Below are 24,245 nucleotides of genomic sequence, written 5' to 3' on the forward strand. Positions count from 1 at the left end.
TTTTTTGTTTAACAGTAGAGCCTGGATACCCTTGCACAGCAGTATAGAGATGGCTTCCTCATTCCATCTTTTATAGCTACACAGAACTTTACTGTGTGGATTTACCCTAGTTTATGTAACCATCCTCTCTAACCTGGTCACCTGGCTTGTTTTCAAGACAGTGCTGTCATAAACTATGCTATGAGTAACTTGGAACGTCACTTTGCATGTGTTACAGATAGAGCCTACGATGTATTCTCAGAAGTGAGACTGTGTTATCGGAGGAGCAATTCACTTATGGCATCAGTTTTTGCCCTCCTACTAGCAATATGTTTGCTCTTTTGAATCTCCAAACTATTTTTATCATATGACACTTCCTATTAAAAGTTAACTTAGAAACAGTAAACTAAATCATGACTCCAGAAACGTTGATAAGTATACAATTCTAACTCTTTTTGAGCTTTCTAACACTTAAAATTTAGTCCATCTTCAGTGTATTTTAGAAAAAAGTTGAGAAGCAAATATGCTTCACTCTAACTTTTGTAAAAGGACACATTTATTACATGCTTACCCACCTCAGATAAAATGGCTTCCTAAATATACGTGGGTTAGCTTATTTGTGAGAAAGAAGAAAGCAGTTCCTGATACATGGGAGCTGGTCTGTTCCTATCGGCCAGGTCCCAGTGGTAAGAGGAGCTGGCCTAGCACTCCCAGCTCGGCTCTGGTAATCTCCCGTTGAACATAAACAATTCCACAGAACATTAACATCAGGCAAAGACACTCTATGACCACGATGAATCATGACAGAGACGAGACTGCTGAGGTCTTATATCTGAACACAAATAGTGTTCACCCGCAAAAATGACCAAACATCTCTCTAATCTGGCTAATATAAATGACTGTGCTACTTCACCAATTATGGCATTAGCCTCTCTAGTTTTCCCTCCCTCAACGTGGGATTTCTGCTTCTAATCCAGTGCAAAGTCCAACTTAAAGTTCTCCCTCGAATCACCTAACATACATCCTATGACCCTTTTCCAGCACCCTCTAACTAGAAAGGGCCCTAAGATGGCCTTAAGTCCCATGCATTCTACTTCAATGCAATAAGTCAAGCCAGCTCATTCAACTTCAGGGGTGTTCCTGGTGGTCCTTGGCTGTGGGGCATCGCTTCCTTAAACAACACTCTGTGTGCACCCACTATGCGCCAGTGACCCAGCCCTGGAGGAGCTACCTTCTGGAATATCAGGGTTGGAGATATAAGGTATCATTTAATCCAGCTGACTCTTCTTGATATAAGAGAATGAGGACGTTGAAGTCTACTATGAGCGTCACAGCCAGGACCAGACCTTGTGAGGTGACAATCAGGGTTCTTCGAATCACATTGCAAAGTCTTCCCCATATGTATCCTACATTGATTTCTGCACTGGTTCCCAGTTAATGTCCGGGTTATGACACAAGACACATATCCTTAATCACTTTTTGAACCAATTGTCCATGAAGGACTGCTCATTTATTTATTGTCCAACAGGTTACTCTCAAAGAAGAAGTCATTGTACAAGTATAAATGTACTTTATAAATGTACTTATACTCCTAAGAAATGCTAGAGGCTCCTGCTGGCATATGTCCCTGTGTAAGACTGCAAGGGAATGAGGGGTGAGGCAGAGATTCAAACTGAAGATTTTATTTCTAAGAAAATTTAATATAATTTTATTTCTCTTACAAGAAAATTTATAAATTCTGACAACTGCAGGTAAGTGAAGATTTTAAGGTGAGTTCCTATCTCAGCAATTGCCAGTCACTTCCCTTTTTGGTGACCAAGACAATAAATTGCTTGGGAAACCATTTGAGCAATTCTTTTTACTATGCTGATTCAAGGTGAGTAGGACACATTATTTTAGAGGAGGGTAGAGTTGAACAGTTCCTGTTTGATGACCACAGCTTGTTCCTATAACCCACTGGGCAGGTGGGTGGGATGGAAGGGCCAAATGATTTCCTAAAAAAAGAGGAATCTCATGCCTAATACCTTCTTTTTCAAAGTTCAACATTATCAGAGCATCTCTGTTGAATTAAGCTGGTCCTAATAGTGGTAAGCTCTCAGAAAAGGATAATATCCCCTCTTCCACCCCTTCCTTCTGGAAGAGAAACTCTTCAAGGGGGTGGGGGAACAGTCTGATCTAGACTGATGACCTGGGAGCCATACGAATGCCATGGTTATTTCAGGAGCAGATTAATTTGGGCATGTTGTGTTGCTGATGGGAAAACGTAGGTCAAACCACTTGCTACAATGGACACACAATGGAAAGCAATGGCTACACATGTCATACATATATGTGTGAGTTCCCTTCGTTGTTGTTCACTCAGTCGTGTCTGACTCTTTGAAATCCCATGAACTGCAGCACACCAGGCTTCCCTCTCCTTCACTATGAGATCCCTAGGAGCTGTAACAAGTGAAGGGCTGGGGAGGAAAAGGTGAGTTTTGGCACAAATATTCTTGCCACCATGCCCTTTTCTCTCTAGAAGAAATATGTCAACCTGGGGCAAGAATCTGCGGTGATCAAGTAAGAGAGGTTTATTCCAATCTCTTCTCTTGGGATGGCTGGATTTCCTGAGAGGTGAATCAAGCCTCTGGGATCGTTGGCTGACAGAGTGGCCTATTTTGTAGCAAGGTCAAGAGCAGCTAGGGCCATCCCTTTAAACGGACAATCCCCGGGCTTGTTGAACTTACCACAAAAGGAAGTATCTAGAAAGGAGAGGAAAGGCATTCTCAAAATACCACAGAAAAGAAGGTCAGTGTCAGAAAAATTTTACTGTTAAACGCAGAAGTGACCTTATGTTTTAAGCAATGCTGATGAAATATATCAGCTACCTATAAAGAAAAGATTGGATTCCCTGCCTTGAGGACCTCACATTACACAACAGCTCTAAGAGTCAAGTGTTATTAGACCCTGTTTAAAGATCAGAAAACTGAGGCTCCAAAGACTGAATGATGTGCCTGAATACCCCATCACTGGAAATGTTCCAGCCAGTCTAAGCTGACTGCCTCCTCTTTTATGAATGCTGAGCCCCAAGGGGGATGGTGCACTTTTGTACCTGTCTAGCCAAGGGTCTCATAGTACGGGTCGGCTACTTCCTTGGTTTGGGGTTTTATGAACGAAGCTTAAGGAGGCATGAGATGCCCTGATGGGCCCTTAGGTCACATGGAGGCACACCCCTCATACCTCCTCCTCCACACTTGCACGCACTGCACACAGCACTCAGCTCCAGGCCTGGGGAACGTCAGGGCAACCCACTCTGCTCAGCCAAACCGGTGGGAACGGTTCTCTGCTGGCTGTGACGGGTGGGGCAACAGCCCTGGACAGCCTCCCGCCTCTCTCAGGGGGCAGGCTCTCTGTCTGCTGCCAACAGTCTCCCCAGCCTCCAGAAGCCTCAGGCGATATGGGAAACCTCCAAAGGAGGTTGTGCAACAGGGCAACCTGCTGGGAAGTGCTCGAATCTCTTCTCAGATGCCCAGGACCCTGGCACACTTCAGCATCTCTCAACCATAGCCTCCCACACATAAATAAAACCTCCTCATTGTCTCACGAAGAGAGGTTTTCACGCTATGCCTCTGAGTGGAAAGCAGGGGTGAACAGTTAAAAAGGCCTGTTCTACAGGAGAAAATTAAAGCTCATTTGGAGCCAGTTTGATTGCTTCATTCTTCGGTCCTAGGAGACCAAAGAGAAGAGGATGTGACTTCATTTTTTTTTTCTCCTTCTAGATTAGAGCGGCCCTGAGTTTATTTAAGTTTCTCTAACCTAATTCCTGGAACAGTTCTTTTTGGCTAGCTCAACTGGATTTTCCTGGAGGTTAGTTCCCAGAACCGAACCCTGCCCTCTGGAAACAGGCCTGAAGTTCTGAAAACCCCCTCCCTGTCCCTCTGCCCTCCTCTCGCCCACGCGTTCCTCACGACCACGACCACGACCACGTCGGTTCTGCTCTTTCCTTGACCCTCACCCCTCGCCTCTCCCCAGCATCAGCCCCTCGGGAATTCACACGCTTCCAGGCCAGTCTCTGCACCTCACCCCTACCAGGGCCTCCTAAAGGCACAGAGCTTTCATCCTCCCGTTGCACCTGCCCTTCCAAACACCTATGCACAGAAACAATCATCTTTCTAACTCCACTAGTGAGATGATGGATATTGCTGAATTTGCTTATTGGTGCTTAATGGGTCCACGACAAGTCCCCAACATGTGTCAGAAGAAATCCGCCCTCGTGGGGCTCTCTACTCCCCTCCAGCACCCCTCCCCTGTGGGTCCCCCACTCAGCAGCTATTCCAGAGTCAGCCCTCAGCCCGATTCAGTCTCTCTTCTGCCCACCCTGCCTCTCAGAACAGAAGACTCTCTGTAGCACCATTCTAATAAGGTGCTCCCCTCTGGCCCCCTCTTAGTGAGCTTTCTCTTCAGAAGAAGTAACTGCTCTCCTGTTTTAACCCTCCTCTCAGAAATTCAGACAGTCCCACCCCTGAGTGGACTCCCTACTTTATTCCCATCTCACCTCTCCACCACTTTATCTCCTTCATCTTAATCCACAAATTTACTTGCACTTCCCCATTCTTAAAAATACATATATAGGCCTCTGGGACCTCCATGGTGGTCCAGTGGTTAAGGCTCCGAGCTCCCAATGCAGAGGGTATGAGTTTGATCCCTAGTCAGGGAACTCAGATCCCCCACATGCCTTGCTTTGCCGTCAAAAAAACCCAAACAAACAAAATAAGCCTCAAGATTTTGTTTCTCCCTAAGGCTTCCTTCCCATACCTCATCTTCCCTTCAGGTTATATTGTTAACATTTGGGTTAAACATTTTTCTCGCAACTCCTTTTTATTCCTGATTCTATTAACCTTCTAGTATATGCCCTTCGTCCCAGGTGGCGCTAGTGGTAGAGAACCTGCCTGCCAATGAAGGAGACATGGGAGACCAGGGTTCGATCCCTGGGTCAGGAAGATGTCCTGGAGGAGGGCATGGCAACCCACTCCAGTATTCTTGCCTGGAGAATCCCATGGACAGAGGAGCCTGGCGGGCTACAGTCCATAGAGCGGCAAGGAGTCACACACAACAGAAACGTCTTAGCACAGCACAGCAGAAACCGCCTCAGAAACTGTGGATGGAGGCGGGACTTTCACATCCTGTTCCCTCCCTCACCACTTTAGTGAAGCTGATTTCCTCCAACTTGACCTACTGTGAAGAAACTCAACGGTGTCTCATTCATCATTTGTCTTGGCCTCTGACAGCCCGCTGATGGCTTTTATTTTATTTTTTATTTTATTTTTGAAGCACAATGACTCGCCCTGTGGTTTCCGTGAGTCACCAAGCTTTGGCCTCAGTTACCTCAGAACACTGTCTGTGGCCTCTGGCCAAGCCAACACAATTACTGCATCACCAGTAATTACCGCCCTGCTGGCTACCATGCAGTCATGAAGCAATAAGGGTTGAACACCTGTGAGCAGGGGACTCACAGGCAGGTACTGGGTCCTGGAAAAACCTGGTATGTGAGGAAGAAGCAGGAGGAGAAGTCCTGGAAGGAAGCCAAGAGGAAGAGGCAGAGAAGTAGAAGCAAGGTGATAAAATACAAATCTGAGCACTTGATCCAGCTGTGCAAAATCCTTCCACTGTCTCCCTGGAGGTTTTGGGATAATTTCAAACTCCTTAGGGCTGCCTGAGAGCTTTGTTTTGGGTCAGTCTCCCTAATGGGCTCTTTGCTGCAGCCACATGCTATTGTATCTCTGCTCCAACATCCCACACTCTGGCCTCCGCGCTCAATCTGTTGCCTCTTTCATTCTTATTATTATTTTAGGAAGAGTGACAACAAAGGTAAGCCCGGTAGAGAATCATTTCATGCTGGGTTCAGGGAAGGCCTCCGAGGGGCCCAGGTCTAGCTGTGTTTTGAAGAAAGAGTCAGCTACAGCAGGAAGGGAAGCAGCATTCCACTGGAGGGGACGTGTGCTAAAAGACCTGGCATTGTAAGGGCAGGGTGATGCTGGAAGGAGGTCAAACTGGACATGGCAGAGGGAAGGAGGGACAATGCAATCACGTCCCTGGTGGCTTCTTGATGCAGATTCTGTAATCGGGACAGGCTACTGAGACACAGTGCCTGCCCAGGGTGATCCAGCCCCTGCCCTTGAGCGATCAGGTTGAGAGAAGCCAACAAAAATGCCTAACACAGTTCCAACAACACAATGGCAGAAGCCAGTGGGCATCAGGGCTGGGATGTCCATGTAGGACAAGAACTCATCAGGGAGGGGAAGAATTCCTGACAGGTGGGAAAAAAGAGAGAGTTTTATCCTTTGTTATTGGACTGGCAGGAGAAGAGGGAAGAAAAAGCCAGAGGAGCTGGGTCACTGGGTCACAGCAAATCCTGGGCACAAGATAACACGCTTTGACCTTATTCCAAGGCCACTGTTCCCCAAAGTGTAGCAGGGGCAGCTCCAGTGACTTCAGAGGATGCCCAGAGGAACCTATTTCCATAGTTATGTATTTATTTAAAGAGTATCGGGAGTCAACACAATTAGCATATTATTAGCTCCTAAATTTCACAGATATTACTGCTCAGGGAAAGCCTAAGTTAAAAAAAAAAAAGAGTTGATCTAAATCCTTTGAAGACAACTCTTAAGGAAACAGTAGTACAGATGGTTTGCAGATATGGGGTATTTGGAAAGGAAGTGAATGACCGAAGTTTGAGAAGCACCACTAGGCAATACTCAGGGCTCCGGCAGGGAAGTGGCCCAGCCAGATCTGCAGTTTAGACAGACTGCTGTGGAGCCAAGGAGGGAAGGTCAGGAAGAGATACGACGGAGTAGAAACAAAGACTTTGTGGAGAAGGTGGCAATGGCAATCCAGCCAAGAGGCGATCAAGGCCACAGTCCAGAAGGGGTGGACGTAGGGGCACGCTTGCCATCCACACTCCTCCAGGCACGAGACTCGTTCCCACCCATCCAGCCACTGGTGACACCAAAACCCGGCACTCGGCTTTGTTCAGGCTTCCTGTCTAACTCCAAACTTGGGCTTAATCAGATTTCGTCATCTGCAGTGATTTTGCATGCAGATGGTGACTGCAGCCATGAAATTAAAAGACGCTTACTCCTTGGGAGAAAAGTTATGACCAACCTAGACAGCATATTAAAAAGCAGAGACATCACTTTGCCAACAAAGGTCCATCTAGTCAAGGCTATGGTTTTTCCAGTAGTCATGTATGGATGTGAGAGTTGGGCTATAAAGAAAGCTGAGCGCCAAAAAATTGATGCTTTTGAACTGTGGTGTTGGAGAAGACTCTTGAGAGTCCCTTGGACTGCAAGGAGATCCAACCAGTCCATCCTAAAGGAGATCAGTTGAATATTCATTGGAAAGACTGATGGGAGGCTGAAACTCCAATACTTTGGTCACCTGATGTGAAGAACTGACTCATTTGAAAAGACCTGGATGCTGGGAAGGATTGAAGGCAGGAGGAGAAGGGGATGACAGAGGATGAGATGGTTGGATGGCATCACTGACCAATGGACATGAGTTTGAGTAAACTCCGGGAGTTGGTGATGGACAGGGAGGCCTGGCGTGCTGCGGTCCATGGGGTCACAGAGAGTCGGACACGACTGACCGACTGAACTGAACTGAGATTTCGTCATAAGCCTCAAGGCTCCTTTAGAGATTCACCCCAAAGAAGACACCATATTCAAGTTAGAAATCTGCATTTAGCAGATAGAGTTGTCATCTCTGGGAAAGAAATTCAAAGAAGGGAAATGATAAAGGTTCTTAGAAGGCAGCAGGCTTACCTTAGAGGCAACAAAGTATGGCCAACTATAGGAAAGGAAGCCACAGAGCAGCAACAACTGGCTTTCATTTAGAGGCCAGACAAGCTCAGTTATTTTCCATGGTAACCTCAGGGGCTAGCCACCGTAATTAGCGCTCCTAGTTAGTGCTGGAAGGAACAGATGCTTACCCAGGTTAACTAACCTGCCCACAGCCACACAGGATGTTAGGGGTGGACCTGGCACTAACCTCAGGTCAGTTCATGGTCTCAACCCACATGTTGTTGCACTGTTTCCCTCATGCCAGCTTTGCTGTTCTGGTTTTACTATTTCATAAAAGCCCATTATTGACCAAGCTGTAGGGTTGATGGATATAAGACGTGAGGACAAATCAGAGATGATGCTTGGAACAAAACATTATTCCAACTATTCATAGTTTAGGTATAAAGCTTTTAGGTATGATTATCATTTATGCTATCAAACAAGACTACTAGATATGGTGGGATTTTATTTACTGTTGCTTTTTTTTTTTTTTTAAAACATAATTGTGAGGTAAAGGACAAAAGCACCATTTCTAAGTTAAAGACCTGACCTCCCAAGTTAGTTCCACTTGTTATCAGCTGGAGGCTATGGGAAAGTTCCTTAACCACTCTGAGCTTTTATTTTATTATTATTAATCTATTTATTTATTTGACTGTACTGGGTCTTAGTGACGGCACACGGGATCTAGTTCCACGACTAGGGATCGAACCTGGGCCCCCTGCATTCAAGTGAGGAGTTTTAGCCACTGGAACACCAGGGAAGTCTCTCTCTGAGCTCTTAAAAAAGCAGTCAGCCAGCGATCCAGAACTCCCAGTTTCTTTTAACAAGGTTGAATGATCCTAAAATGTCTGAAACAGAGCGCCAGTCCATGGAAAGTGAGCGCGCAGACCGCAGCCTCTTTGTCCAAGAGCTCCTTCTGTCCACTTTAGTGCGCGAAGAGAGCTCGTCCTCAGACGAGGATGAACGGGGGGAAATGGCAGATTTTGGTGCTATGGGCTGTGTAGATATTATGCCTTTAGATGTTGCTTTAGAAAACCTAAATTTAAAAGAGAGTAATAAAGGAAATGAGCCTCCACCACCTCCTCTTTGATGACATCCCAATTCGCAGACAATGTCCTCTGTGCTGTATTTGCCAATGAAAGTGGACAACAACTATCTTGGGTTTGTTTGGTGATTGTAATTTCAGGTCTGTCACTCTTGTTACATTGTGTACATTCAAAAAGGAAGAGAGAAAAATATATATGATAATCATTTCCACTTAACTAATTTTTACTTCTAGCAGGTAAATGTAGGTAGCAGTGCAGGGGTGATCTCTGCTTCCTGCACCCTGACATGCAGAAGGCTCTCGTAATACTCCACATTCAAACTGAAGAGGAAAATGGAAATCTCTAATGAAGCTGCTGTGTGTATTTATGAATATTAATGAATAAAAACTGCTTGGATAGTTTACCTTAAAAAAAAAAAAAAAAATGAAGGTAAGAAAACCTAGCTCCTCATTCCAGTGTATAGAGCGTTAAATGCATAAGTTCATTCTACTCTTAAACCAATCTTTTAGAAAGTCCCCTATATGTGATTCTCTGAAATCGTGCTACCACATAGACCAACAAACCTGACCAAAACGACCCAGAAGCAGTTAGGCACTCTCATCTTATCAAAGGTCACTTGACTGGTATGAAAAGAAACTGGGGCAACACATAGCAAGATACAACCTGCAAACGATGCACTTAATTTAAAAACTAAGCAGGAACCATTAAACAATTTAATGGCTATTACATTAAAGATATACTTTAGAGTACATTATGGTACAGAGAATAGGAAATAATACTACAAGAAAGGGAAGAAGGAAGAATGTGACCCAGAGAGTATGGAGTACATATGTAGTCCCACTGTTCAGCTGTATTAATGGTAAATTATAGATATTCTATGCACTTCAGCCTAAAACCTCCCCAGACTTTTCCACTCTGAATACAGCCACAGAAACCCAATAAGGCAAAGCACTCTTTTCCTGTTTGTTTTTAATATCTTGCTCTCTTCTTACCCAAACGTCTTATTTAAATCATTAGAGAAATGTATAACTTTTCCTGATTTAAATACAATCACAACAATTTTTTTTTTTTGCTATCTATTAATAGAATAGCTGTGAGCTCTAGAGCAGACTGGTCATTAAAAAACAGAATGCTTTCATTTTTTTTTAAGGCAAAGCACTCTTGACCACAGAAGTTATTACTGGAAAACTATCACCTAATTTTAAAACTCACCCTCAATGGCCTGACCCTAAGGTCCTGATATGGTGAACGGTGTCAGATTCTTGATCTCCAAAGAAGAAGATTTAGCTTCGGGACCAGGAACCAGGCTTGATCGCTCAAGAGCTTTTGTGTAGCAGTTTTATTAAAATATGAAAAGGACAGAGAAAGCTTCTGACATAGGCATCAGAAGGGGGATGGAGAGTGCCCCCCTGCTAGTCTTTAGCAGGATGTTTTATGTCTGTTAGAAAAAAGCCATTAATCAGATAAGAGGGACACCTCAATGCTGAGGGTTTCCCAGGCCCCGCTCCCACAACATGCATTTTGAAATACGATGGCGCGAGCTGTGTCATCCCCCAGTCATAAAACAATTGATGTGAATACTGGTCTGTTGAGCTATTATCAGCCCAAAGTTTGAGAAGAGGAAAAAAAGTTAGTCTTAGGTGGAACCATTTTGAAGAAAGGCAAATTCCAAACCACATAGTTTCATTAACATAGCTTAAGAAAAACATTTCCTTAAGAAAAACACACTGGTTAGCTCAAGGTTTGAGAAAAGTTAAATTCAGGTGGAACCAGGTGTTGTCATGGCAACACAGAATTTTAGGAGACACCTGCAGCCTATTTCCTCCATTTGGAGACCCCTGGCCTTCCTGCCTGTTACTCTCTCAGTCCTTATATGAAAGGGGTCATTTTACTTGATGGTAAGGTCCCTTCTGGATTCAACATTCTACAACTTCAAATGAAATCAATGGTTAGGAATGCTCTGATGTAATGTCCATTCTTAAAGGGTCTCTGTGTCTCTACAAAAGAAAACTTTATTTACAAAGCACCAACTAAATAAGCTTCTTTGTTCTAGTTCACCAAAAATAATAGGAAAGTCCTTTTGACAATCATTCATCAAAACAAAAGTTATAGTTACAATACAGATCACTCACAAATAAGTAGAAACTGAAGGTTTATATTAATATCAATTCTGGAGGCCTTCAGTTGGCAGCCTGTCACTTGGACTCAGCAGCAGGGAAGTGCTTTTTGCACTGCTCACTACTTTTTTTCCCCCATAAACAGTGGCTAATACTGCAAAAGTGGGGAGATTTGACATACATCATCCATAAGTCAATTTCTTCTGAAAGAGATGAGAAGATTTAGCAACACCAGGCTCACATTCCCACATAGCAGCATTAGGTTGGAGGTACCAAGTTACTCAGCAGCTGATTCCCAGAGCAGATAATTAACACGGGCCCCTGAGCGTCGCTCCCCCCATCCCTCCATCTGGCCCCTGCAAATATGTAGGTTGCAGTAATTACTGTTGCTGCAAACTTACTCCCAAACACTATGTGCGGCACCCGTTGGCCGGGATTAATTATCCTGCAGTGGGAACAGGCAACAAACTACTCTCCAAAGCGTTGGCTCTCACTCTTCCACCAGAAAACACAGCCACCTGAGTAGAGAGCTCACTTTAAAAGGGGAGTTCTTTTTTCACACGCTTAGGCTCGACTGTAGAGTCACTGATTAACTCAAGGCACTTGCCAAAGCTGGTTAGTTAAGTTACTGAAGGGTGGCTGCCTACCAAGGTGCTTCTGGAAAACGATGATCAATTGCTAGAACTTTAAGTAGGTGAAACAAAAAGTAAAGTGACCACGAATAGAATGAAAGGAAGCAATACTTTAATTTGAAAGTATTAAAAAAATTAAAGTGAGAATATTTACATAAGCAACCTAATTATCCTATAACTTACATTTTTTTTCAGTAGATTGCCCAAAGTTAGAACTTGTGTTAATACAAAGAGAGAAAGATAATCCCTTTAGAATTATTTTGGAGCTCTTTTTGAATTTTTTCTCTATTAGTGATATGCTTACCTTAAAACATTATTATAAACTACAATATAACATAAAAATCATCAGGTTTGTATTCTGAAATATACCTGGTTTGGCTAAGTAGAGCCTAGATTGTTCTAGAAAGTATAGTAAAGACTATTGAGAACTATGGTCTTTTGGGCACTGACCGTTATTAAAGATTTCAGTTTAGCTCGGATACCCTTAAAAGCAAGCAAAATATAACTTTTGATCAGAAAACGCAGCATTAACTATGGCTCAAGATTTTGTGGGGTAAAACTAGGTCAGTCTGTGATTCCTTTAACTCACTCTTTTTTCTCTAAGCAAAATGTTAAGAGCATTTTTCTTAGTCTTCATGAGGGTCCTTAGGACTTTGATTATCTTCCCACTGTAAAGTGAGTTTAATAGAAGAATCAATTTTTAAAAATTTATATCTCATTAACAAAAGTAATGCATGCTCACTAAATGCATGCAGATAGGATATTTAATGGCAGAGAAGTAAAAGCAGTTTACAAAATAGTGTGTATGTGTATATTGTGTATTTGAGTATATATAGACTTACTACATTAATGCATGCATAGAAAAAAGGCTGAAAGGCTACAACAATGAAGATAAACTGTAGTTAGCTTTGTGTAACAAAATTATGAGCTTTTTATTTTCCTTTTGCTTTATTATATTCTTCTCAATACTATATAAAGTATGCATGCATGCTCGGTCGCTTCAGTCATGTCCAGCTCTTTGTGATCCCATGAAACACAGCCCACCCGGCTCCTCTGTCCATGGAATTTTCCCAGCAATAATACTGGAGTGGGTTGCCATGCCCTCCTCCAGGCGATCTTCCGGACTCAGGGATCAAACACGAGTCTCTTGCATCTCCTGTCGTGGAGGCAGGGAAAACAAAGAAGGTTGCACACTCCATTGTACATAGTGGTAGTGTAGATAAAATATGTATAGTGGACCGATGCTGAAGCTCCAATACCTTGGCCACCTGATATGAAGAACTGACTCACTGGAAAAGACCCTGATGCTGGGAAAGATTGAAGGCGAGAGGAGAAGGGGATGACAGAGGTTGAGATGGATGGATGGCATCACCAACTTAAACCCACTGGACATGGATTTAAGTAAGCTCTGGGAGTTGGTGATGGACAGGGAAGCCTGGTGTGCTGCAGTCCATGGGGTCGCAAAGAGTCGGACACGACTGAGCTACTGAACTGACTGACTGAAAAATACTCATGGGCTTTCCCTTTCTCCCTTTCCCTCTCTTATTAGCCTACTTGTTACACAAATCTACTTAACAGTTACTTCATCCTTGATTGATGAGTTAAACATTTACACATGATTTGGCCAATTCTACGTAATTCCTGCTGTTTCCATCTTACTGATTTTAAAAGCTAAATAATATGAAATCAATTATTATGAAATATTTCGGAGGTTAAGAGACCATAAATAATTGAAAAAAGAGAACATTTTTAATTTGAATAGGAATTATTGGTTCTTTCTAAGAAAGGAAATAATCTCAGTAGAGGAAAAAAGACAAATGTATTTTTTATTTAGAAGAGTATCCAAATATTTGGAATACAATTTGTATTAAGCCTCTAGGTAGTCATTAAGTTTCAACACATGCTAAAAGATCTGCATCTTTACTACCACCTCCCTGGCATTTTGTGTTTTGATGTCGTATTTTACATCTTATATCTTCTCTTGTTTCTCCTAGTTACAGTTGATTTTACAATTTTTTTTCTCTTTTAATCTTCATACTGGCTTATGTAAGTGGTTGATCCACAGCCTTTACTATATACTTGCCTTTACTAGTGGGCTTTTTCCTTTCCTATAAATTCTTACTGGAGTTTGGAGCCTACCCTTTTCCACTTAGAGAAGACCCTTCGACATTGCTTTTAATGAGTTGGTATAGTGTTTATGAACTCTCTTAGTTTTTGCTTCTCTGAGAAGTTCTTTATCTCTCCTATCCTGAATGACAATCTTGTCAGGTAGAACACTCTTGGTTGCATAGGTTTTTCTCTCATAGCACTTCAGATTTAACATGCCACTCCTTTCTGGTCTGCAAAATTTCTGCAGAGAATTCATTTGATAGCCTTACAGGGATTCCCTTGTACACGACTTTTCCTCTTGTTGCCTTTAGAATTCTCTCTTCAAGTTTTGCCATTTTAATTATGGTGTGTAGGGGTGGATCTCCTTAGGTTTATTTGAGACTCCTTTGAGACTCTTCTGTTTCCTGTACCTGAATATATGTTTCTCTCCTTCAGGTCTGGAAAGTTTTCAGTCATAATTTTATCAAATACATTTTTAACCCTTTCTTCTGTCTTCTCCTTCTGGGACTCATATAAAGAGGATGTTAGTATGCCCGATGTTGTCCCAGAGGTCCCGTAAATTGTTTATTTTTTCCTTTTTGCTGTTCTGATTGGGTGATTTTCATTATTCTAATCTTCCAGATTGCTCATGTGTTCTGTATCACCATGTGTGCCGTTAATTCCTTCTAGTGTGTTTTCCATTTCAGTTTCTGTCTTCAGTTCTGACTGGCTTTTGTTTCCAAGTTCCTTATTAAAATTCTCATTCTGCTCATCTGTCCTCTTCCCTAGTTCAGTTAGCATTCTTATTATTAATGCTTTGAACTGCTTATCTGCTAAATTATTTATCTTTGTTTCATTAGTTGTTTTTTCAGGGAGTTTTCTTGTTCTTTTGTTTGAAACGATTGTCTCTGTCTCTAAGAAATTGGGGGTAAACAGTTACCTATCCAGGTCTTGAAGGGCTGCCCTTGTGTAGGAGCATTCTGATACAGTCTGCCTGTGGCTCTGTTGGGAGAGCAGGGTATGAAGTTAGCACAGGTCATGTTTTTCCCCAGGTGTCCAGGCAGCTCTCACTTTGGTGGGAGGTGGAGCTGGTGATGGAGGAGACACAGCCAGAGCCAGGTGTGAGCTGGGGTTTCCCCTGTGCCTAGTGGCTGATGCTGTCTCATTGGGTGCGGGGTCAGGTGGCAAGGTGCTGGAGCAGGTATGAGCTGGCTCAGTTCCTCTAAGTGTGTGCTCTCTCTGTTTCCACACTGGCACCTTTGCCCCAGATGGGAGCAGCACTGGAATGGGCTGGGTGGTCCTAGCATGCCAGTCAGTGTTCCAGACTACTCTCCATCTGCTGGGTCCATGAGAATCAGGAATGGCTACTCTCTCCCCATTCAGGAAACAGTGACAGACTTTAATTTATTGGGCTCCAAAATCACTATGGATGGTGACTGCAGCCATGAAATTAAAAGATGCTTGCTCCTTGGAAGAAAAGCTATGACAAATCTAGACAGCATATTAAAAAGCAGATTACTTTACCAACAAAGATGCGTCTAGTCAAAGCTATGGTTTTACCAGTAGTCATGTATGGATGTGAGAGTTGGACTATAAAGAAAGCTGAGCGCAGAAGAATTGATGTTTTTGAACTGTGGTGTTGGAAAAGACTCTTGAGAGTCCCTTGGACTGCAAGGAGATCCAGCCAGTCTACCCTAAAGGAAATCAGTCCTGAATATTCATTGGAAGGACTGATGCTGAAGCTGAAGCTCCAATGCTTTGGCCACCTGATATGAAGAGCCTGCTCACTGGAAAAGACCCTGATGCTGGGAAAGATAGAAGGCAGGAGTAGCAGGGGATGACAGAGGATGAGATGGTTGGGTAGCATCACTGACTCAATGGACATGAGTTTGAACAAGCTCCAGGAGTTGGTGATGGCCAGGGAAGCCTGGCCTGCTGCAGTCCATGAGGTCGAAAAGAAGTGGACACGACAGAGTGACTGAACAGCAACACAACAACATTTGGGGGTGCATATTTCTTTTTGACTTTTGTTTTCTTCAAATAAATACCCAGAGGTGAAATTGCGAGACTGTGTGGTACTTCCTTTTTAAATTTTTTGCAGAACCTCCACACTGTTTATCATAGTGGTTATACCAATTTGCATTCCCACCAACAATGCATGAGGTTCCCCTTTCTCTACATCCTCGCCAACTCTTGTTGTCTTTTTGATGACAAGCATTCTGACAGGTGTGAGGTATCAAGATTTTGATTTGCATTTCCCTGATGATTAGTGATATGAGCATCTTTTCCCATGCCTGTTGGCCATCTGTATGTCTTCTTTGGAAAGATGTCTACTCAGATCCTCCGCCTGCTTTTTAATTGAGTTTTTTTGATACTAAGTTGTATGAGTTCTTTACATATTTGAGTTCTTTATGTGTTTTGGACATTAACTCCTTATCAGACATATAATCTGCAAATATCTTCTCCCTTTCAGTAAGCTGCTGTTTCATTTTTCTATGGCTTCCTTCACTGTGCAAACACCTTTTAAGGTTGATGCAGTCCTATTTGTTTATTTTTGCTCCTGTTGCTCTCACCTAAGAAGACGTATCCAAAAAAATATTGCTGAGACTGATGTCAAAGAGCTTACTGCCTATGTTTTCTTGAAGGAGTTTTGTGGTTTCAAGTCTTACATTTACGCCTTTAACCTATTTTACTTTTCTATGTGGTGTAAGAAAGTGATTCAGTTTTCCCAGCACCATTTATTGAAGAGACTGTCTTTGCCCTATATTCTTGCCTCCTTTGTTGTAGATTAACTGACCATAAAAGTATGGGTTTATTTCGGGGCTCTCTATTCTGTTCTATTTCCCAATCTTAAACTAAAATGTGGCTTCCCTTAGGGTAGGTAGAGACGGAAATATATAAAGAACAACTGAAAAAAATTTCCCAACATCTACACATAAAAAATCATTAACATAGTGAGATGTAATATTTCCCAGAAAAATATTTGGTCAATTAATGATTAGTTTAAGAAAGACAATTAAGTATGCCAGGTTATTTGCTAGCCAAAGACAAGAAAAACAGGGACACTATAAAATACAATGTAATGGAATTCAACAAGTGACCTACTTTAAAAAAGCTCACAACTACTTGTGTGTGAGGTCAAAGAGAAGTGCTATTTCAGCATTACAGACTTATCATGGCTTAAAGAATGACAATAAAATAACTACATGTGTGAGACTGCAAATAAATTACTCTATAATATAGATTCCTTGGTACACATACATCTCAAAGATTATAAAACTGAAAAAACCTAAATTCTTTATATTATAAACACTACATTTCTCCAGAGAGAAAATGACATAGGTAGGTTTCCCAGTAGACCAGGAAACCACATAACTTAAATAGAGCTGAAAGAGTCAGTACTTTGTTTTCTCCACCAATAAAATCAGGAATTGGTTGGCCTAGACGTCTGTTATACATCTATGACATATGATTTTAGAACTCTGATTTTCACAGGGCTTCAGAAATTATGTGTAAATATTTCAAGAAGAAGAAATGTAAAAGACACACATTTGCTTTGTATCGCCTCATTATCTGTAAACTTGGAAGGAGTCAGTGTTGGGGTTGCAAGCACAGGTAGAGGATTACACCTTGTAAACACAAAATAAATTACATTTAATGTCTATGTTAACACGAGTTTGTATCCCAAACAGAAAAAATATTAGCAAATTCCTTAATTAAAATTCTATTAATTAGCTTCACATTAAACTACGAATTATTAAGATCAGCAATTCTTCATGAGAATTACCATCCTGGGCACTAATCAGCCAGAAGTTGTGCTCGTGTTTGGGATTTAATTTTGCTTTATTAAGAAATCATGCTGGGGAATTCCCTGGAGATCCAGTGGTTAATACTTGGCTCTTTCACAGCTGTGGACCTGGATTCGATCCCTGGTCGGGAACTAAGTTTCCACAAGCTGAGTGGCATGGCCAAAAAAATAAAGTAAAATGAAATTACCTCTTCAATATTGAGATATCTGGGGAAAAGTTAATTTAAATAAATAAACATTCATGCTTAAGGAAGCTCACTGAGTATTTATTCTTGGCAGGTATGTTAGCCAAAAAGCATGCCTTGATGACTAGTTAGGAAAAGGAAAAATGTGTGTGTTTAACAATTTTGAAGACTAGTTGCAAGGCCTCTGTGAAGAAATTTTTATTCAATCACAAACAAAAGAAAATTTTTTTCTAAAAAGTATTTTAGAAATATTTGTCCTAAATATTTCTATTATAAAGAACTCAGTGATGTACTGCTGAAGAATCTCATGCCACTGACCCTGCTGTCCCAGACAGTCACATCACCAATAAAACTTCTTTGGCAATTTAAAAATACAAATCTCTTTAGAGACCTATGTAGCCCCCCAAGCACACCCAGATGACTTCAGACACATTTCTCATGCTGCTGACTCACAGACACTTTCTCCATAAGGGGAAAGCAATCTTTAGTCCCCCAAGAATAACAGGCACTTTAAAATTAAAATCATGCCTTTCTGCAGCACTTGGGGTTTAGCTCTGCTCCATCATATTCCTTTATTCCCAACAGAATAGCACTTCCACTTATTGGCACCTGAAAATACTTCAATCTTCCTTCATTTAAAATTCAACTGGCTAGAAAGTTTTGAAAGTGGTTGAGCACACCGGACCGAAGATGACTTCAAATTTGCTATATTGAAACCACCCTTAAGCCCAAAGCTACTGAAATAATATCCTTTTAGAAATTCTAAGATGTACCATGAAGAGAAATCTCTTATTCAAGAATAAAATCAAGAATTTTAAGACTAAATTAAAAATTGGGATGCAATTAGAGTCTACTTGACCAACAGATTTCCTATTCTAGCCCACACTCACCTCTCCCGAGGAACAGCAAACCAGTACTCCGGTTGCTTTCTTCGTTTGCCATACTGCTGGACCACGGCTGTCGTGTGAGTGGCAAAAGATTTCCTCATTGGTTTTCCCACTTTAATGCACAGAAACATGGGTGGAGTCTTGCTTTTCTCTTCTTTTGAAGGAAGTATATCTGAATCACACATGAAAAAAAAGAAACTTCATTACTAATAATATTGGTGATACCGAAATATTTCAACTTAGAATTTCCAGTCTCCTCTTAGTGGTGGAAAGTCAAAACATATGGCATAAACATCATATAACATGATCATGTTAGATTAGGACTAACTAAATCTTTCAGACCTTCTTAAGCACAGAAGGTAAAAGTTCTGGATGTTTCACGTTGGTCTACATCACCTGAGATGCTACAAACTAGGAATAAGGATAAAACCCAACACAACAGCAAAGAGTAGAGATTTGTGACAACCTGCAAGAATACATATCAGTGAATGGTACTGAGGACCAAATCACACCACAATGCCATTCAGTTTAAAACTGAAATACCTTCAAAAACCAAAGTGAAAAAGGAAAAGTTCCTTGAAAGATTTTTTAAAAAGCACACCCCTTTCTTTATAGAATTCTGTGTCATAGTTCAATGTTCAAAATAGATACCATATATTGCTGATTCTTCCCAATTACTACTGACCCTTGAACAACAGAGGGTTTAGAGATGCTGACACTTCTGCAGTAAAAATACACATATAACTTTAGAGCTGTCTCTCAGTAGCCCTCCTCCATGGATTCAAACAACTATGGATGGTGCAATACTGTATTTCAAATTTATTGGAAAAAAAATCTGTATACTAGTGGACCTGTGCAGTTCAAACCCTTCTGTGTATCAATAAAGATATGCTCTATTGAGGAAACATTGTTCTCAAATAACTGTACCACTTTTGCCATTGCATCTGCAAATTTTAGAAAGGCAACTATATAGGCATACCTTGGAGATATTGTGGGTTTGGTCCCAGACTATCACGATAAGGCAAATATCACAATCAAGTGAGTAACACAATTTTTTTTTTTGTTTCCCAGTGCCTATAAAAGTCAGGTTTATATTATACTGTAGTCTATTAAGTGTGCAATAGCATGATATCTATAAAAGAGTACAATGTAATTAGAGAATCCTCTATTGCTAAAAAAAATGTTAACCACCATCTGAACCTTCAGGGGTAATATCTAAGATCACTGATCACAGATCACTACAAATATCATAATGAAAAAGTCTGAAATATTGCAAGAATTACCAAAATGTGAAACAGAGACATAAAGTCAGCAAATACTTTTGGAAACAGGGCGCCAGTGGTCTTGTTTGATGTGGGGTTGCCACAGATCTTCAATTTGTAAAAAAAGTGCAGTTTCTGTGAAACACAATAAAATAAGATATGCCTATAGAACAGAATAGAAAGAAATTAAAAATGGCTTACCTTCAATGGGTACCTGAATTCTCTTTAATAGCCATAACTGAACTTCAGATTTATTATCCATTTGTGCACCTTGGCCGCTATTGTCCAGAATAGGTTCCAAAGAAGAATCTGGATACTCTTTATTCATACTTTCTTCTGTAGAGGAGCTCAGTTGCAACGGAAGGGGTGTTTTCTCTTTTGCCCAGGTTTTATCTGGCTCTTCCTTGCCCTCAATCGGGGGATCACCTGTTTGGGGAAGAGAACTACTAAGGGTGATGTCTATTCCCACTGGCTCAGTACTTTTGCCATCGCTTAATTCTGCCTTCTGCACGTTATCAGGTAACTGTGACCCTTCTTTGTTCTTATTAAGGTAATATTCAATGAGTTTGACTTTATCTAAATCTTCGTGGATGTTCAGTGTGTTGTCCATCTGGCTTTCTGGGGACCCAGACCGCTTGTCCACCTCTGGCATCATATCTTGTTTCTCACAGGTTTCTAAGTCTAGGGCTCCCTTCAGTTCAGCATCACACCCTGTTCCCGAAAAGTTCAGGGCTGACTGAATTTCCGTAGAGCTGATTACTCGTGATTTAGTCTTCCTTAGTTCCTCTGGATCAAGAGAAAGGCACTCCTTTGAGGTGTCTCTTTTGTCCGTTCCACCTTTAGTTTGAGAAGAAAGTTCTTCCAAGTCAACGAAGTCATCATCTTCCCCTAAAAGAGAATTTTCTTTGGCTACAGATTCAAACGCAGCCCGAGTGTCAGAAGGTTCCTTGCTGACGTGAGCTACTGCGGTAGATTCTTGGGTTGCCTCTGCAGCGGATTCCAGTTCCTTTACCTTGTCTGACACAGAGCTGTCTGAGGGCTTCGTTTCCGTGTATTCTGGTGACTTCTCTGAAGGTCCCATTGGTGTGGAATCTGAAGTGATGGTTCTCTCTCCACTCTGCTGCCGTTTTTCTTTGTTGAGAGATTTGAACTTACTGAACGGGTTGATATCCTTTTCTGAAGCCAGGTCTTCCCATTCTCCAGGCCTGTACAGAGGACAAAGATCCTGAGGTAGGTCACTGCGGGGGGAAAAATTGTGGGTGCACATGGAATGTTAAAAGCAAAACCAAAAGCAAAAGGATGAAAGGCAAAAAAAAACTGAAACAAAATCCAACCAAAAAACCAAAACATAAATATACCACAACTCAAATTTATGTTTAAAGGACTTTAAAGCAAGGAAATAAAATCAAGAGATTGACTTCAAAATGAAAAATTAAATCAGCCATAAAAAGTGTCAAAATAAAGAACCAGGAGAGTTGCTTGCATATCCTATTAGAAGCAAATGAATGGTATTTGAGGTCATTTATGAACATGGAGATGTCACCCACCAGATTTTTAATGATGAAATAAAGTTTCTGATTTTCATGAAGGACAAAGGAGAGGGAATGTTGTAGTACTATGTCTAAAATTCCTTAGATATTCAAGGCTTTTCCTTTTTTCATAAAATAGTACATAAACCAACTACATTACTTTTTAAAAATATTTTTATTTATTTTTTAAAATTTATTTATTTTAATTGGAGGCTAATTACTTTACAATATTGTAGTGGTTTTGCCATACATTGACATGAATCAGAATGGCTCATTGACGAAGTAGCTACTCATTTAACTGCTCTGTAAAGTAACTGACATGGAACCATAATTTTGGTTTCATGGTTTAAGATCCAACGCTTTCAAAAAGAGACATCCTTCTACTCCTAAAAGAGATACAAGGGGATTATTTCCACTATTACTGCAGGTATATAGCACCAGCTCAATTTTACAGTTTAAAAATTTATGAAAATAAGTCAAATAAGTTCTTACTTACAACAATCAGTTTACATTTCTTATCTCTTTCATTTTATTACACTATCATTTTACTTTATGGCAATAAGCAGCTGTTTTATCAGCTGAAACAGTTTCCTGGGACAAGGTCAATTATTTTTCCTTAGTGACAGATGCTTTATTACCCAGATTTAAATTATACAAAAAATATTGATTAAACATGTTTTCCAAAGTCCTCCACAGTTTACTTACCTTACTGTCGATATGGACTAAAACACAGATATGAAACCCTTTTTAAAAATAACATGTTTAGATTTCAGAACTAAATTTTCTAAAAAGGCTAGATCATATTCAGGTAATACTTTATTATTCTGGCTTTGAAATGATTATGACAATATTCAGCAAAGTCCTAGGGAGTTCAAGTTACAAGACTGTCTCCCCAAAGTTACTGAATAAATCACTTGCATGGAGCATCCAGGTTTTTTCCAATATAAAATAAAAGCCTATGTAACTGTTAGGCTCTGATAAATGCTTTAAAGTGAAAGTGAAGTCACTCAGTCACGTCCGACCCTTTGCGACCCCGTGGACTGTAGCCTACGAGACTCCTCCGTCCATGGGATTCTCCAGGCAAGAATACTGGAGTGGGTTGCCATTCCCTTCTCCAGGGAATCTTCCCCACCCAGGGATCAAACCTGGGTGTCCTGCATTGCAGGCAGACACTTTAACCTCTGAGCCACCAGGGAAGCCCGATAAATGCTTTAAGAGGCCTCTAATTCATAATTCATTTCAATTCAATAACCATTCGCTGAGCCCCTACACACCATATATGCTAAAAGACAATTGTGACAGTGTCTCTGTCTGGAAGAAGCCTGCACACACAAAAATGTTCTGCTCACCATGAGCATCTCAAGAGATGTTATAGATGCTTCAATCTTAGAGTCAAGTATAATGTAGCATAATTTCCATTTTCAGACCCCAAATTTAATTTGGCATATTAAAGACCAAAGTCAGTCCTATAACAAAGAAGCCCAGCTTTTCACATACTTAATGATCAAACTGATAAGCAAAACCATCTTCCAATGAACACCTAAGTCCCTTCCTCATCTCTTACTTCCCTGGCTAGCTTAACTTCCACAAAGAAAGCATATGACTGCACTCTAATCAGCCTCCTATATTACCTTCTCATCTACCCCTTCCTTCTTGTTCTACGTAATCCAAACCAGGATTAATTTAGCCATCTGTTTTTTTTTTTTTTTGTATTGCAGCTGCCAAGCTCTTCTGGGGCAATGTACACAGTGGTGTCAACTGGCTCTGCTGTTAATTAATGTTTTCTAGACTCAACCAGGGACCTAATGATGACCAATAATCCCTTCAGTTGTTCCTTTCCTAGTCTCCATGGCAGCTGGAGCTACAAAATGTCTTGCACAAAGTATATAAGGCCTGAAGGTGAAGATCGAGAGGTTTTACACACACACACTTTTATTATCCTCTAATAAAAAAATTTTGTTAACAATAAAAATAAATAAAAACCATTTGCACATGGCAACCAGATAATTTGCACTTCTTGTTTTAACATATAACTTTAAATAATGAAATTTAAACTACTTTAAACTTTTCAACAGTTGATGGAATTTTGAGGTCAGTACCAAATTCATTTGCCACTGATTCTACTACCTCATTCTATTTTGCTCATTGGTGCACATACTCTTCATTAGACTAAAAACATCTTTAGATCCCTGCATCCACAGGAACAATCACTACAACTCTGAAATAATTTCAGCACACCAGGAGCCAATTCTCAACTCCTCCCTCTCCCCCCAGCTACAGCATTAGCCTCGGACCATGAAACACAATCTCACAATGAGAGAATGCTTTCTGTAAGGATATATCTTCCCTATTACTAAAGAACACTTAACATCCTACCCTGAAGATGTGCAAGAGAATTGCTCCATTAAAAGCCATCACTGGGGAGGAAATGCCCCTAACTGCCTGGCCATCCACTTCCAAACTTAACTGTTTCTTTACCTGTTCTTGTCTTCTTTCCTCTCATCACAAAGAACCCCATGTTCATTCTTTCCAAAACTAACTCCTCCACTCCCTTTCCTCCTTCTCATCTAAAGATTCCAAGACGGCTGGACACTCCCTCACATGGTTCTCATGGAACGCTATGTTCATGTCTAGGTATACAGTGCTGTTCAGATACCACTCCTGTCCGCCTGTTGTACCCAGCAGACAGAGAGACAGTGGCTGTGACCCACTCGTCAACATATCCCTGCCACACAAGAGGCGTGCACTCAGATGTATTAGAACCCTCAATCTGCATGAATAGAAGATTTCCACAGAATAATGAAGAGTTTCAGATATGCACGGAAGGTTCAAGTAAACAACCTATACATATTAGGCAGCAGGCTATTTTCTAAGAGTTTTGGTATATCAACCCTT

The 24,245-nt window shown here is 41.1% G+C and overlaps 1 protein-coding gene across 6 annotated transcripts in view; it reads right to left on the reverse strand.

Moving 5' to 3' along the window:
• NCOA7 (nuclear receptor coactivator 7) overlaps nt 1-24,245 on the reverse strand; it is a 158,545-nt gene that overhangs the window by 20,310 nt on the left and 113,990 nt on the right. For 5 of the 6 annotated variants that reach the window (XM_043439015.1, XM_043439019.1, XM_043439018.1 and 2 more), the window contains 2 exons: nt 20,023-21,059; nt 18,563-18,731 (listed from right to left, as the gene is read on the reverse strand). In XM_043439015.1, the coding sequence (XP_043294950.1) occupies nt 18,563-18,731; nt 20,023-21,059 (1,206 nt within the window). The remainder of the gene's footprint in view (nt 1-18,562; nt 18,732-20,022; nt 21,060-24,245) is intronic. The other variant, XM_043439017.1, reaches the window with a different exon arrangement.

The sequence above is a fragment of the Cervus canadensis genome, chromosome 20 (genome assembly GCF_019320065.1).
Source record: "Cervus canadensis isolate Bull #8, Minnesota chromosome 20, ASM1932006v1, whole genome shotgun sequence".
Taxonomy (NCBI): Eukaryota; Metazoa; Chordata; class Mammalia; order Artiodactyla; family Cervidae; genus Cervus; species Cervus canadensis.